The sequence below is a fragment of the Plasmodium brasilianum genome, chromosome 3, assembly GCF_023973825.1.
Source record: "Plasmodium brasilianum strain Bolivian I chromosome 3, whole genome shotgun sequence".
NCBI lineage: Eukaryota > Apicomplexa > Aconoidasida > Haemosporida > Plasmodiidae > Plasmodium > Plasmodium brasilianum.
The window spans coordinates 335,974-353,923 of NC_090116.1; the positions used below are offsets into that span (position 1 = coordinate 335,974).

Sequence of the window (17,950 nt, forward strand, 5' to 3'; positions counted from 1 at the left end):
ATCATCTTTTAAAGTATTTATGTATGTATATACGTTTATTTTTTTAAGTATGAATGCATATATATACATATGTATAGTATGCAGTAGCATTGAAATGCCGCTCTTAGCGAAATTGTACACTTCACTGTTTAAGTGAAATGATGGCATTTTTTACTCTGCAAAAAAAAAAAAAAAAAAAAAAAAAAAAAGAAATTTAAAATTAATTTTAATACAAATATTAATATTAATTTTAATATTGAAAACATATATTAATAAATAGTAAAAAAGGAAATGACTTTAAAAAAAAAACTGGTGAAAAATGAAAAAAAAGAAGAAAAAAAAATAAAGGAACAATGAAAGTAAAGGTTAAATGATATATTTTTATGCACATGGAAATAGCCAAGAAAAAAACAGAGCAAATTATAATTGAGAAATATGATTACATAATGAGATATACATTTAAATTTAATAAAAATAAAGTTTATAATATACCCGAGTGTGTATTATGAATTGATTTGCATTATATGCACAAATATACAAGGTCTATTTTGTTTTACATTTCATTTTAATGTGTTTTCATAAAAGAAATAAATTAATCCTCTTTGTGTGTTTCCATATTATTATGTTTTATTACAAAAATTAATTTGTTAAATTTTATGGTGTTGTATTTGAGTACTTTAACTTACGGGTGAGTATATAAATAAAAGTAACGAGATAACTCTATTGATAATATGAAATGTCAAGTGAATAAACAACTGTGGAAGGAACAGAAGAGGGGAACATCTTAACACACAAAAGATAGTTACAAAGTTCATTACGTATACATACGTACATATATATATGCATAAGTATATATATATATATATATATAAATAGATACATATACTTCAAATTTGTCCACTTCTTTATTTTTGATGAAAATATTAGCAAAATATTTCTTCGTATGTTTTCCTTCTTTTTTTTTCCTCCCTTGCTGTTGCTATGTAATAATCATTCTTCAACATTCGCTTTTCTGCAGTTGTCTGAGAGTGTATAACATAAAAAATACAACAGTTATTGCCCTTACTATTATGCGTTATTAGAAAATTATATATAAAAAATGCATATGATATAATGTACGCACATGTGAACCTTTGGCTTGATAAAGGAGAGCACATAGTCATATTATCTTGCTGAAGTCAAGGTACATTAAATACAAGGTGAAATATTGTGCAAAATGAGTTATATGTATGCTTTCATTTACCAAGCAGTTGTACTTGTGTTATTTATTTTAATTTTTTTTTTTTTTTTCCTTTTCGATGAGAACAATTAAGAGAAAGGGAAATTAATAAACAAGCGTACCCCTTTTTATCCCTTCATACATTTTTAGCTACTTTTGTAAAAAAAAAAAAAAATAATATATCACATGAAAGGAAAAAAATAATCCAAATAGTTCTTATTAAAGGGAAAAAGTTAACATATGATTTAGGCGTAAAAAGGAAAAAGGAGTTACATAAAGAAATTAAAGGAAAAATGTGAAATACTGCACTGTAAAATTTTGCTAAAGAACAAAGGGGGAAAATGCGCATTTTGATATGATGTCATTTGTTAGTGTTACCTCTTTTACATTTTCTTCTTTTACAATTTTTTCAGACCATACGATTGTACCTATAGAGGAACTGCATTTAAATCTATATCTTTGTACATTTTGTTTTTATATTTTCATTATATTCCTATGCGTACTATACCATTAAAAATTTGGAGATGTGTAATATAATGCAGCACATCTTTACATTTTCCTAAGCGCGTATTAGTATGAACATACATTTTTCATGAAGCATATTTAATAGAAATAATTGTTTTCTTAAAATATCGTGTTGTTATTCTTTTATTTGTATAAAAATATAAACAAACATGCAGTTAAGCATATAAACAGTTAAGCATATAAATAATTAAACATTTAGGTGTTTAGATGATTTGAATAATTCTGAACTTTTTACATACTTGTAATATATGTACAAAAAATGTTGTTGAACACGCAAATATGAAAAAAGAAATGACATAATTTGTGAAAGAATATCAAACATTTTTACATTTTCCTTAGATATGTGCGCTTTGAACAAATTAATGTTATCGTTATTCCTCCATTTATTGATGTAAATCTTAAGATATTTTAAAAAAAGTAAAAAAGCCAGTAAATGAAAGTATATGTATGGAAAAACAGGAAAAATGTGAGGAAAGGAGAAGTATTATGCCGATAAAATGAGAAGGAAAGAGGGTAAAGGAAAAGAAAAAAAAAAAAAAAAAAAATATATATATATATAAATACATACACATAGCTCCACAGCTGCTGAAATCCATTTCAAAAAGGTTCAACAAAACTGCGGTTTAAAATTTCTACATAGAGGAGTGTTAACCTGCATATAAATATACTAGCACAAATAAAAAAAAAAATATATATATATATATACATATAAACTTATACATGTGAGAATGTTACTAAATGCAGATATTTAGTGAGAAAAATTGTTAGGATATATTAACAGCAAAAATGAGATAAGTCATTTTTTAAAGTAATATGCACAGTTTATAAAATTTATAGAAAAAAAAAAAAAAAGTTAGAACTGTTCTTTTCATTTAAAAAAAACAAAACAAAACAAAAAGGTAAATAGAATGCACATACAGTAAAATAATTTTTACAACGTTTCTTTTTTAAATTGATTTTTTCCTAAATAATTTATTTCAAAAATTAAATATTATTGCGACAGCATGGTAAATTATTACTACTATTTTGTTTTTTTCCACAATGATGTTTCTTCAGAGATCTGCATTTGCGCAGTAATGTAAAATAAATAATTTTAAAGTAACAAGAAAAAAAAAAATAATAATAAACAGATAGATAAATAAATATATATATAGATAAATAAATAAACAGATAGATAAATAAATAAACAGATAAATAAATAAATAAACAGATAGATAAAAAAATAAATAGATAAATAAATAAATAGATAGATAAATTAATAAATGAAACATGTTTGGAACTAAATTTATTTTAAATATTTTTAAAAACAAATTTAATGACTTATCAACAAAATGTGTAACCTTTATTATTAAAAGTTATAAAAGAACTTGTCCGCACATAAGTGATTTCGAGCCTTTTGGTATATAAAAGAATTTAGTCTAAATAAAAATTATAACTCATTAAACTAAGGAGTTTTTTACGAAATATAACATGAGAATTTATGTACATGTGTGTACACGTTTTTGTATGCATCTATATATGCATAAGTCTATGCGATTGAATGTGGGTACGGGTGTGTGGATATACGGATGTACCGATGTACACATGAACGGGTGTATGGATGCATGGGTGTATGCATGTTTGTATGTAAGCATCTCTAAATGAACAAAATCAGCCCAAAAGGGATAATCTAAAAATACATATCAATTACTTTTCACTATTTTTATCAGCTTCTATGTACTATTTCAGCGGTTTGCATAATTATAGAACCTTTTATCTGCTCATAAAAATAAACGAAATCTTTAATATAAATAAATACAAACAAATATACATTATATTCAGTACGGACAAGTATGATTTTCAAACTGATGGTAATAGAAATTTTATTTTACCATATATTTGATGAGATATATTTTATCGCACATGAACTGTGTTAATACTTTATTATTGCCTTGTTAAGTACTCATTTATGAATTTTTGCTTTTTTTCTCTTTTTATCTTGTGCCCCTTTTCTCTTTGCTCCTTTTCTTATTGTTCCTTTCTCTTTTCCTTTTTTCGTAGAAATTTCGACTAATAAAAAAAATAGGATACACATTGATCAAAGGGTGGACATAAAAATTAGGCAGTGCGATGAGACCTTAAAAGTTGATTTATTCACAACAAAATTAACAAAAAAAGTTCATATCGGTCAAATAAAAATAGATATTAACTCAAGTGTTGTTATGAAGTCGTTTCCAAAGAACGAGTGGTTAGCAGTAGAAAAGGATAAGTTCGCATAAATATATATACACATACGTGCGTACATGCGTGAATACATACATTCGTACATTCTTGAGTACATATGTGGGTACTCATGTACATGCGCCCGTACAAATGCGAGCTTACCTATTTTTTCCCCTAAATTTTTTTTAAATACATCTAGGTTCGTATGTTTCAAAGATGGACAAGAAATATGCAAAGTGCAAATGTCTTTTTATAAAAGTAATACAGGACCCTTGAGAGAACGCGTGTTCATTCATTTGCATATAAGATACATATTTATGTATGAGTATGCATGTTTAAAAGAATATATACATATTTACATTTACCCTACCACTGCTCATCGATGTCTTCCCTTCTTTTTTTTTTTTTTTTTTCTCATATATTAGTTCAAAAATATGCGTGCCCTAATGAATGCATGTTCATACAAGATGGCTTAGAGATATGGAAAAATAAATCGAAAGGTATGAGTAAAAAGAAAATTAATCTTCAGGATATCCACAAAGAGTTTAATGATGATGACAAAAATCTGTCACTGATAAATGAAGATACGGTAAAAAGAAAAAGTAAAATTAGTAACGCAGTAAAATGAGAAACACAGTAAAATGTGTAAATAAGAAAATAAATTTGTGATAAAATAAATGGAAAATAGAATAAACTTAATTCGGCTTTTTCAAGTTACTTCACCTTTGTTTTTTTTTGTACACAAACGTGTGCACATTTACATATGTGTACATTTGCAAATATTTATCATGGACAATGAAATCAGTGAAGCAAATTGCACCTACCTAGTGCACTCATCAAGAGTGTAAATTATTCTCGTGCAAACTACATTTATAATATTTATAATGTATAAAATATTTTTATTTTCCCCCCCTTTCTATAAAGGATATCAATGATATAAGTTTGATGCAAAAACTGAGGCTAATAAGTTTTGTGTTAGAACAAGAAATATGTGTATTTGATTTTTACGCATATGTGCCTAAGTACATGTCAGCAAAGGAAATAATGGGTACACATTTATTTGAGTTATTACGGCATTTTTATAGAATCATTTTTTTGTTATTCTAAATAGATGTGGTTCAATGCAACTTTGCCTTGTTTTTTATATATTGTTTTGTTATTCCTTTTTTTTAATTTTTTCAATTTCGTTTCTCTTTTTTTTTTCTTTTTTACTGTTACGCCAGGGGAGTGGTTTCTCTGCTTCCTGTGCTTCAAAGATAGCAGAGAAGAAGAAACAATCAACATAGAAACAATAATTGAAAGGAATATTCACAGAGACATAAATATCCCTTTATTAAATATACTTAGGATAGTTATTGACAAAAAAAATGAAACTAATGCTAATATTATTTATACGTACGAAAATGAGAAATACAATTTGAGTATACATTCAGAACACCACCTTTCGTATATCATTGATGCTATAACAATTTTTACAAATGAAGTACGGTCGCAGATATGGGGGAAAAAAAATAATATACATACATGTGTACATATATATACGCACATATACATATAAATATGTACATTCATATGCTCATGCAGTCTTATCCTTTCTAAAATATTCTATACATATAGAAAAATACATGTTCATTAATTCCTATTTTTTAAAATTTAGCTAAAAGTTTTAAAAGAATCTTATGGAGAAAAATTGCAGCTTCGAAAAAATATGATAGTGCAAGAAAGTATCATGAAAAAATTAATAGGTAGGTTGTCACATAAACTGAAACTGAAACTGTAGCATATAACATGATATTACAAAGATGTGTATACGTATATATATACTTACATCCATGCACACACATGTATCCATTTTTTTAGGAAAAAAAAGAGTGTCTTCCCCTAGATTTCGTCGCAGTTTACCAAAGAGTGTGCATAAAATGATAAGAGAAATGTACGTAGAAAAAAGCAGCTACGAAAATACGGAAAAACGAAAAGAAGAATTTCTTCATGGTGTATCAGTAAAAGAGGGTACCCCTGAAAAATTGGAAAAAAGAAATGACGAAACAATAAACGATTTATCAGCAGAAGGAAGTACTGATCAAAAAATAGAACCCAAAAAAGGTGAACTTGTAAAAAGTGAATTATCAGAACATTATGACAAAAACGAGGTAAAAGATGATGTTTACATAGGTCATTAAGAAATTTAAAAGAAGAAAAAAAAGAAAAGTATGAATGAACGAATGAATGAACGAATGAATAAACTAATAAATTAATGAAAAGGAAAAAAGGAATACACCCCTTATTATGCTACATAAGAGATTATTTATAAAGTATATGTGATAGGATCCAATGTAAGCATATCATTTAGTTGAAAATTAAAAAATATACAATTTGCACATTTTACATTCACTTTTGCAAGATAAATATTATCACAACTTTTCTTTTTAAATGAACAGGACAATCATTTTAATTCTACATTTAAAAAAAAAAAAAAAAAAAATATTAACTTACGTATATTTGTATATATGTGTAAATGTATCCACTTTTTAACTTGACTCATATTTCTTTTACTATCCATAAGTGTTCTTTCTAATGTTTTACATTTAAACTCTTTTTTAACGACATAATGGAAAACTTAATTAGTGGGGAAATTATGGGTATCCTTATTAAAGATAAGAATAGAGCATCATTTGCGCTCGTCGTCTTTTAAATACATACTAGACAGTTGTAAAATGAAAAAAAAAAATAGTTCAACATATATTTATTTATTTTTCATATATTTATTTCTTATATATTTATTTTTTATTTATCTATTTTTTTTAAACCTGTTTAAGCTTGTTAATCTTTGCAATTTAGTTAAAGCATTTATTCTCGCTTTTCGCGGTACAGTTTAAGCGATTAAAAAGTTGAAGCCGTTAATATAGACGCAAGAAAAGCGATTAATATTAAACGGACGTATGTGAGTACGTAAAGTTTCATCAATGTGTGTGCGTGTATGCATGCATATATGTATGTGTTTGTGTACGCACGTATTCAAGCATGTGCTCATGCATGTTTACATTTTAATAATAATATGCGATAATATATATGCAATGAAATACATAACATAACACAAGCACGTATATTATGTCAAATCGTGAATAGAACAGCTAAAATAATGAAAAAAAGGAAATTTCCAAATAAGCGCTTAATCATATTGTAATAAACAAGCTCATAGCAGGCATAAATAAAGCATAAATTAAAATTTAAAAATTTCGATAAAAATTTGTGTACATATATATCCAATCCATTTGGACTTAATGTACAAAGAGGTTTTTTATTATTTTGCCAAATACACTATAATACATATACTTAGTAATATAAATATCAGGCTCATATTTTTCCTGAAACCTATATATGTTGTGTTAACGTATGGTATTGTATCCTATTATATTTTTTTTTTTTTTTTCTGTTTAATACAGTTCATTTTGTTCTTTACACTTTTTTTCATTCATTCGTCTTATTCTCATTCTCCTACTCATTCGTTTTTTCTTCCTTCATATTTTCATTCTTCCACTCATCTCTTTTTTCTTCCTTCATTTTTTCATTATTCCATTTGTTCGTCTTATCTTCCTTCACCCATTCTCTTTTTTGTTTTTTTGTCATTCTTTTTTTCTTCCCTCTTTTCCTCTTTTTTTCAGATTTCTGTTTACTCCCTATTTCTTCACCTTCTGCAGCTTTTTCTTCATCCCCTACTTCTCGCTGCTTTTCGACTATTTCTTCTTTATTTATTTGGTCATTTGCTTCATCTTTTTTTCCATATTTATGTTCTCCATTCATTCCACCCCATCTTTTTTTACCACCCTCTTCACTCTTTTCTTCCTCTTTTTTTTTCTTCTTCTTTTTATATTTTCCTTTTCCCATTTTATTAACTTCTTCTCCAGTTACTTCAGCATATGATACATCGTTTCTTTTGTGAAACGCTTCCTCTTCTTGTTCATCATCCGTTACCCACTCCTTTTCTTCATCAGTTTCCCATTCCTTGTCCTCGTCAGTATCCCAATTCTTTTTCTTTTGATCCCACCATTTCTTTTCCGCACCAGTCATTAATTTCATTTCATCATCAGTCATCCATTTCTTTTTCCTTTCATCCCACCATTTCTTTTCCTTTTTAGCTTTCAATATATTTTCCCCGTCGGATCCCCATTTCAGTTTCTCTTCATCTCTCCATTTCTTATACTCTGTATATTTCTTCCCTTTATCTAGTGTATCCACATCTCCCCTTTCTTCTTCAACGTCTTCTTCGGATGTAGTTTCCCCTAGCATAGGAGGGTAGTATTCTTTAAAGAGTTTCAGAGACTTATTAATTTGTTCATTTACGTTAGGTTTCTCTTCATATATCAATGAGATAAATTTAGGGTGGATCATCTCTTCATAGTACTTGTTATATTTTTCTTCATATTTTGGTAATACGACTTTAACATTTTTGGACCTATTAATTAAAGCAATATTTTGGGATTTTCCTGCTTGTAATATGCTGTCTTGGATATCCATAGCGTTTTTTAATGATTTATATTTCGAACTTACATGTTCATTCTCTGTATTTTCATCATAGTCCATTAATAAGTCACTTCGTACGTCAATACCGCCATGGTTATCCCACTGGTTACCCCAGTTCTCATCCCACTGTCTATCCGAGTACCTATCCCATTGGCTATCTGAGGGTCTATACCACAGTCTATCCAAGGGCCTATACCATTGTCTACCCGAAGGCCTGTACCACTGATTATCCCAGAGTCTATCCCACTGGCTATCCGAGGGTTTATACCACTGGCTATCCGAGGGTTTATACCATTGACTATCCCAGTGGATACCCCACTGGCTATCCCATTTACCGTAGTCATCACCATCTAACTCGCTATCCGAATGGTCATATTCATCATCATGGTCATAATGCCCAGATATACTCTTTTTTTTTTTATAGAAATTTCCTACCCTCATTTTATCCATTATACGGTTAAGTTGAGATAATACCTCGAGTTTACTCCTTTCGCCCTGATGAGTCATACTGTTCATATCCCTACCTGTATCTGACAAAGTACTACCACGAATATAATAATTATTAAAAAAATTATGTCCATTATTATAAAATTGTTCTGTATCTAGTTTCGAATCGTAATTAAATTTTTTTTTTCTTTCTGCTGAAAAATTTCTCATATCTTTTGTTAATCCAATAGGACTATTTAAATGAACACTATTACTCTTTTGAACTTTTATTATTATCCTTCCAATGTATAGCAATTTATTTGCACTATAATAATTGCAAGAACACGATACAATTTTATTTTCACTCTGTTTACTTAATTTTATATATCTTGTATGGTTTGTATGTATTTGTCCTTTTAAAATACTGGATGTAGGAAAAACTATACTCCCGGGTACTACATCTTCAGCAGGTTCATTGTCATTAACATATTCAAAACAATTAAAAGGTTCAGTTTTGAAAAAACCAAAGTCTTCATTCCTTTCTTCCCTTATCATATACTTTTCCCTAGTATTAGTAGTAACACTATAATCTTCTAAAATAATATTATCCTTTCTTTGAAATCTGTAGGGCGGTCCACACTGGAAACCAACAATTTCGTCTGAAGCATGTACTATACAATCATTTCCTGTATTTATATCATTTAGAATTATTTTATTACTTAAAAAGGATTCTCTCAGAGCATACTCTTTGTAAGCTTTATTACTCCCTTCATTTATCTGAAATGAACAACCTTTTGTTTTGTCTAAATTTTTTTTTAAATATATCTTAATAGGAAAAGATTCATGTTTATCATTAACTTCACTACTTGCATCATTCTTAAAAGCACAATGTAAAAATATGTCATTCTGTACAAACATAGGAGTAAGTAACTTTTGATAACCATCATCAGACTTGAACCCAGTTAGACAACCTGGAATAATCTCTTCAATCTGTTTTAAACGCTTCTTAGAATCATCTGCTGTATCCGCTAATGTCGATTTTTCATTAAAAGATGAGGAATAACAATTCATATAATCATAACTACTTTTTGAATAAAACATTCCTTTATTTTGTTTCATTTTTATAATATTATATGGTCCAGGATTTATAAAATAGTAATTTCCTTTTCTAAATAAACTCTCTCTTTCATTAAATAGACAATTATACGTTAAACACCTATCAGGGTCATCTGATCTGTTAATACGTTCATCAAGGCGACGTTCAGGATGTCTGTTACCTAAACTGAATGCATCATACTTATCACCATCAGATTTTACATTAACTGATGCTACTGTTTCTAATATATCACATGTATAATAATTACATTTATAAATTTCCTTTTTCCTCATCTCTTTGACATCTCCATCTTCTTCATCATCGTACTCTTCTTCCTCTTCTTCCTCTTCTTCCTCATTATATTTGTCCTTCTCTTTGTATTTTTCCTTCTCTCTGTATTTTTCATTATCTTTGAATTTTTCATTATCTTTGCATTTGTCCATATCTTTGTATTTCTCTTTCTCCTCCTCTCTTTCTTCTTCTTCCTCCTCTTCTAACTCTTCTTCATCGATATACTCATTCGTATATTTCTTTTCTTTTCCATTTTTTCTATCTGAGGCTGTCTCGATTTCTTGCTTTTCGTCTTCTCCATTCTCTTTCTCATCTTTTCCATTCTTGCCACCTTTTAACTCAGAATTATTTCCTATTAATACCCACGACCTTTTCTTTTTATTTTTTTTTTCCTCATTACTGTTATTCTTAATTTCTTCAATGTTATCCTTTGATGACACCAAGCCTTTACTTCCTTTTGTTAATGTATATAAACTTTTAGCATCTTTTTTGCCTTCTTCCTTCTTTTTATCATCGTCTAAACCTTCCTTCCATTCTTCAATCTCTGACAGGATTCTATAACTTGTTTTATTTCCTTCATTATTTTTGTCATTTTCATTTTTATCATTGTCATTCCTTTCACTGTCGTTCCTTTCACTGTCTGAATCTCCATCTCCTTCTTTCTCTTTATTTTCTGATAGGATTCTATAACTTGTTTTATTTCCTTCATTATTTTTTTCATTTTCATTCTTATCATTGTCATTCCTTTCACTATCATTCTTTTCACTGTCTGAATCTCCATCTCCTTCTTTCTCTTTATTTTCCGATAGGATTCTATAACTTGTTTTATTTCCTTCATTATTTTTTTCATTTTCATTCTTATCATTGTCATTCTTATCATTGTCGTTCCTTTCACTGTCTGAATCTCCATCTCCTTCTTTCTCTTTATTTTCTGATAGGATTCTATAACTTGTTTTATTTCCTTCATTATTTTTTTCATTTTCATTCTTATCATTGTCATTCCTTTCACTATCATTCTTTTCACTGTCTGAATCTCCATCTCCTTCTTTCTCTTTATTTTCCGATAGGATTCTATAACTTGTTTTATTTCCTTCATTATTTTTTTCATTTTCATTCTTATCATTGTCATTCCTTTCACTGTCATTCTTTTCACTGTCTGAATCTCCATCTCCTTCTTTCTCTTTATTTTCTGATAGCATTCTATAACTTGTTTTATTTCCTTCATTATTTTTTTCATTTTCATTTTTATCATTGTCATTCCTTTCACTGTCATTCTTTTCACTGTCTGAATCTCCATCTCCTTCTTTCTCTTTATTTTCTGATAGGATTCTATAACTTGTTTTATTTCCTTCATTATTTTTTTCATTTTCATTCTTATCATTGTCATTCTTATCATTGTCGTTCCTTTCACTGTCTGAATCTCCATCTCCTTCTTTCTCTTTATTTTCCGATAGGATTCTATAACTTGTTTTATTTCCTTCATTATTTTTTTCATTTTCATTCTTATCATTGTCATTCTTATCATTGTCGTTCCTTTCACTGTCTGAATCTCCATCTCCTTCTTTCTCTTTATTTTCTGATAGGATTCTATAACTTGTTTTATTTCCTTCATTATTTTTTTCATTTTCATTCTTATCATTGTCATTCCTTTCACTGTCATTCTTTTCACTGTCTGAATCTCCATCTCCTTCTTTCTCTTTATTTTCCGATAGGATTCTATAACTTGTTTTATTTCCTTCATTATTTTTTTCATTTTCATTCTTATCATTGTCATTCCTTTCACTGTCATTCTTTTCACTGTCTGAATCTCCATCTCCTTCTTTCTCTTTATTTTCTGATAGCATTCTATAACTTGTTTTATTTCCTTCATTATTTTTTTCATTTTCATTTTTATCATTGTCATTCCTTTCACTGTCATTCTTTTCACTGTCTGAATCTCCATCTCCTTCTTTCTCTTTATTTTCTGATAGGATTCTATAACTTGTTTTATTTCCTTCATTATTTTTTTCATTTTCATTCTTATCATTGTCATTCTTATCATTGTCGTTCCTTTCACTGTCTGAATCTCCATCTCCTTCTTTCTCTTTATTTTCCGATAGGATTCTATAACTTGTTTTATTTCCTTCATTATTTTTTTCATTTTCATTCTTATCATTGTCATTATTATCATTGTCGTTCCTTTCACTGTCTGAATCTCCATCTCCTTCTTTCTCTTTATTTTCTGATAGGATTCTATAACTTGTTTTATTTCCTTCATTATTTTTGTCATTTTCATTTTTATCATTGTCATTCTTAGCATTGTCGTTCCTTTCACTGTCTGAATCTCCATCTCCATGTTCTCTCTCTTCTTCCTCTGATAAAATCCTATAATTTGTCTTATTTACTACATTTGCATTTTTCCCTTCGTCATCTTGTTCACTGTTTGAATAATGTGTTCCTTCTCCATTCTCTAATAACAACCTACACCTCCATGGTTTTGTATCCCTTGGGGGGCCACTTCCATTTAGTTGATTTTCTCTCTCTCGCTCATTAGAATTATCATCGTGTTTTTTATCATCGTCACTATCTGAACTTTTATCGGTGTTTTCTTTATCTTCTGATAAGATCCTGCATTTCTTTTTATCTTTCTTATCTTTCTTATCTTCCTTATCTTTATGACCTAATGGCAGATACCTTGTTTTACCTGAAGTTTCTTTTACAAATTTAATATCAATTGTATAACCATCATCACTATCGCTGCTTTCATCTTTATTACTTACTAAATTGTAGTTAGATGATAATATTCTCCTCACCTTTTTCGACAGTATTGCCATTCCCCCTTGACAGAATTTATGATTTTGATAATTCGTGTTTTGCGTTTTCTGTCCATTATTACCATCGTGTGGTACTTCTTTAACCAATTTGATAATAATGTTAGTTTCATTTTTTACGTCATTCAAATGAACATACATTTTTTCCTTTTTTTTAAGATCATCGGAAGAATATGTATTGGTTACACTTGTAGTCAGCCAGTTATCTGCATTGGAGTATAAATCTTTTTTATGTATAGATGAACCTTCTGAATGTGCTTTTACATGTCTCTCTTTAGATGCTATTTTGACATATTCATCATTATGCATATATGGGGTAGATGCCACTTCTATAATATTATGTTCATAATTAAGTGAAGGAAAAAGGTTTTTATAAATAGATTCATTATCCATATTTATAAATACTTTTGGAAAAAATTTATGAGCAAGATAAGCCAAAATTTTATAAATTCTTCTTTTCCAACTAAAAGGTTGAATACTATTTGTATGTTCATTCTTTTGAAAAAACAAATTTTCTTCAAATTCGCTCGTTCGATTATTGGAGTGGTCAGAATGGACAGAGTAGTTAGAATGGTCAGATTGATCAGAAGTGTTTATTAAAATATGAATCAGTTGTACTGTTCTACTGAACATAGTATTAGAAAAATGTTTCACTCTATTTAGAATTGTGCTAACAATATGAAACAGCCAAAATTCTTCCTTCTCATTCGTATAATATATATCATTATTATACCCATAGAAAAATGAATTGTCCTTTTTTTCAGTAAAAAGTAAAAATCCAGATGCTTTGACATTATCTTGTTTTTCAATCGGCATATATATTATTTTTTTATGAGGTACTATATGGTGTCCATTATTTGTGTATACTTTTTTATTGCCTTTTTTTCCATCATCAGCTGAAATGTGTGGTACATAAAAGGGACAGTTTTCATGAATATTTGTTATATTCGCAAAATTCGTAAAATTCGTCATATTCGCTATATTTGTAAAATTTTTTGAAGCAGCCAGGTTTTTATTTTCTTTATTACTACATACAGTAGTATGGGTGTTAGTTAAAGTAGTAGACTCCGTTCGACGGTTATCATCATAATTATGTTTTGTTATATGCCTTTTTTTTATAGAAGAATATTCCATATACTTTGCTACGAGAACGAAAAGAGAAAGAAGAATTATTCTCTTCAGCGACGTATTTCCTACAGCTTCTTTCATGTTTTGTAAGCATATATCGAGAAAAAAAAAAATAATAATAAAGCAAAATAGAATAAAATAAAACGAAACACAATAATATAAAGCAAAATAGAATAAAACGAAATAGGATAAAATAGAATAAAATAAAACGAAATAGGATAAAATAGAATAAAATAAAACGAAACACAATAATATAAAGCAAAATAGAATAAAACGAAACTGAATAAAATAAACCAGAATAGAATAAAATAAAACGAAACAGAATAAAATAAACCAAAATAGAACAAAATAAAATGAAATAGAATAAAATAAGAATATATTCCTTAATAAAAATAATTTCCTTTTTGTTATATTTATAATGATTTTTTTTTTTTTTTTTTTATATCTTTGTCGATTAATTATAAATGAAATGTTTTAATAATTTTGTTAACATTCTTTCTTTTGCGACACAATAAATAAGCATACATACATCCGCACATCGGTGAGTGGTTGTGTACATATAAATATATAAAACCATATGAACATTCATACATGCTCGCAACCTCTTTTAATGCAAACTTCGATATTTGGCCACTTCGACCATGTCAGAGGAAGAAATAAAGACCTTAGTAGATAAACCCCAACAATGATACTACATTATGATATGTAGATTTTTGCACACATGCATATGTACACACAAATGTACATATCCGCTCGTGTGTATACATGAATCTATGATCAGAGAGACGCCTTAAAACACAAGGAAATTGGATAAACGTAACTGGAGCCACTTAAAATTTTTTGCAATATTAATTTATTTCTTGCACATGCAGATTAATGAAATATCAACTGTGAGATCAACTGTGTAAGTTTTGGAGCGACATTGATGTGGACGATCTCTTTCTTTGTGGTTACTACAACTCTTATATGTATTCCGAAAGGAAAATGTCTATTATTAAAGTAAATGAAACTACTATACGAGTTTATCGAACCATTTTTCCAAAATAGTTCAGCACATACACTATGAGGATTGAACAGGAAGACGCCATATAAGGGGTAATTATTATTTAAAATTGTCAAGTAAATATTATATTGATATGAACGCACATATACGACACCCACGCCAAAAAAAAAAAAAAAAAAGAAACATATTGCACCATTTAGAAGTACTTAACTAAGATAATTTCTATTATAATCTAATTTTTCTTAAACTTATTTTGCACCCACCCCCTCCAATGAACTTACATTTTTGATAGATACACTTTTGTTCCCTCTTCATTTGGTTTATCTTTGTTTTATTATTTTGCTATATTGTTTTGCAATATTATTTTGCAATATTATTTTGCTATATTATTTTGCTATATTATTTTGCTATATTGTTTTACAATATTATTTTGCTATATTACTTTACTATATTATTTTGCTATATTATTTTACTATATTATTTTGTACTATTACTTTATTTTATCATTATATTCTATTATTTTATTTTTTTTGGTGTATTTTTCTTCTTCCTTTTTCATCAATTATAGTATTCTCATACATGTTCGATATGTGAGTAAGTGTAAAATATATTATCACTGGGTGATGAATAATTCAAAAGTTATATGTTAAGGCATCTTCACGATAAATCAAAATTGAGCAATCAAAATTTTTTAAATTCATGTGGTTAATTTTTATGAGCTACTTATTTTGACCTCATCTTTTGTCTTCAATATATAATGTTTTGTCCGTGATATTATGTTTGCAAAAATATGAGAACAGTCTGATATTAGAAGTTTAAAAAAAAAAAAAAAAAAAAAAAAGGGCCACTATACATTCAAAATATGGATGTTAAAGGAAAAAAAAGGAAAACGGGTTAATTTTTTGTTAAATGGGCGTACTTATATCTTAAACATTCAGAATTTTCTCTATTTTGTACTTGCCTTTTATTTTATTTTATTTATTTATTTTATTTGTACATTCGCTCGTTTGTTTGTTTATTTTTTTTATTTATCGTTCCAAACTGTGCATTATCGTTTGACTGTGATATATAAAATAAAATGTTCGGCAAAATACAAAAAAATATATATAATCTTTTCAATTATATTTTTGATGTGCTATACATATGGAATAAAAGAAAAAAAACAAAAAAAATACTAAAAAAAGTTTTATCTTAAAAAGGGGCAATTGAAAAACTCACAAAAAGTCAGGGGAATGTGTTACCAAAATGTTGTTTTCAAAAAAGGATATATATTATAGGAAAAGTGCAAATACATCTCTTGGCAAATTATTTTATTTTTTTGGAAAAATATATTTGTATTTATAGCTTTGTAATATATGTGTACAAATACAAGTATATATATGCGTAAACGTTAACCCGCAATGGTTAAATTAAAATATTCATTTATTAAGTGAATACAACATAAGTGTGGAAGAAAAGAAGGGTCATCAAAAAGATATGTTTTTAAGGATTTAAAAATTATTGTATCGCCTACGTGGTAACATAACGTATGATAGCTTACATGCTTATATGTTCTAGCTACGAATGTGTGCATAAGGTGAACGTTTTATATAGGCATATATATTTTTCCTTTTTTAAAAAAGTAATAAGCACTGTATGGGCAAATTTTTGAGCTTTATACAACTGTGATATAAGTACCCACATTTTAATAATCATATGTATGGATATTGATCTCTCTGCTGGATAATTTATTTTTTATTTTTTTTACTTATATATAACGATTTGTTAAAATTGCTTCATTGTAGCTTTTTTCAATACACTATAAGAAAAAAAAAAAAAAAAAAAAAGGGAACAAATCATTACACATATAATTTTTTTATTATATACTCTATTGTGTCCTGTAGTAACTCCTAATTATAGCACACCTAAATATTTGCAAGTTGCTATTTAAAGGGGAACTCAAATGTACACATACATATACATATGTATTATATTAATTTATGTGTATATGTAAGTTTAGATCCACTATTATAAACAAACTTCGGAACGCGAAATAGTCCAATTCATATGTATGCCTTTTGTGATATGGGGGGACATATCTAGTCTGTTGCAAAAATTAAAACGTTACCTTGTGCTTTCTAATGTACAACTTAAAAGCAAATAGTCACGTTGAATATATCTATCTATCTATATACATATATATATATATATATATATATATACATATATAGAAGTGCATAAAATTAAGCTCTAAGTTGTTACTTAAACTATCCATAACGCATATGTAACTATTTCCGTTTGTTTTAGCCTTGCCATTTTTCTAGCAGTTCTTAAGCAATATCTTAATCCCCATTCCTATTTTGTCATTTATAGTAATTTCCATTTTAGTTACAAAAATAAAAGGAAATTAATTTTTTCGGGGATGGTTTAACGCATATTTTGACACTTGTTTGTTGTACTACATCGTGTCGTTTCCTTTTTTTTTTAACCTATTCACTTATTTTTTGCATTATTTTATTCATTTCACTACTATGCTACTATTTTTTAGTTCCATAGTTTCCGTAAAAATGGAATCAAATATCACATTCAACGGAGGAATGTGTTTTAATAAATACAATTGCACAGTAATAATAAATACTATGGATGCATTTTTTTTTTTTTTTATTATATGTTATATAAATATGTAGAATACCGTTTATGGTAAAAATAAAAAATTCATACCTCCTTTTTACTCTTATTGGAGTTACACTATTATTTTGTGCCTTAATATG

The 17,950-nt window shown here is 27.8% G+C and overlaps 2 protein-coding genes across 2 annotated transcripts; one reads left to right on the forward strand and one right to left on the reverse strand.

Annotated features, from left to right (window-relative positions):
• Window positions 1–2,992: 2,992 nt before the first annotated feature.
• Window positions 2,993–6,105, forward strand: MKS88_000870 (ag-1 blood stage membrane protein-like protein; the record flags this gene model as incomplete). Its single annotated transcript, XM_067219512.1, has 9 exons — window positions 2,993–3,122; window positions 3,433–3,573; window positions 3,764–3,971; window positions 4,125–4,183; window positions 4,351–4,514; window positions 4,850–4,973; window positions 5,149–5,408; window positions 5,583–5,670; window positions 5,786–6,105. The coding sequence occupies 9 exons, from the start codon at window positions 2,993–2,995 to the stop codon at window positions 6,103–6,105; spliced, it is 1,494 nt and encodes a 497-aa protein (XP_067075238.1).
• A 1,315-nt stretch (window positions 6,106–7,420) lies between these two features.
• MKS88_000871 (uncharacterized protein) lies at window positions 7,421–14,278 on the reverse strand (the record flags this gene model as incomplete). The annotated part of the gene is made up of 1 exon (XM_067219513.1): window positions 7,421–14,278. One exon carries the CDS (start codon window positions 14,276–14,278, stop codon window positions 7,421–7,423), a length of 6,858 nt encoding a protein of 2,285 aa, XP_067075239.1.
• Window positions 14,279–17,950: the final 3,672 nt, after the last annotated feature.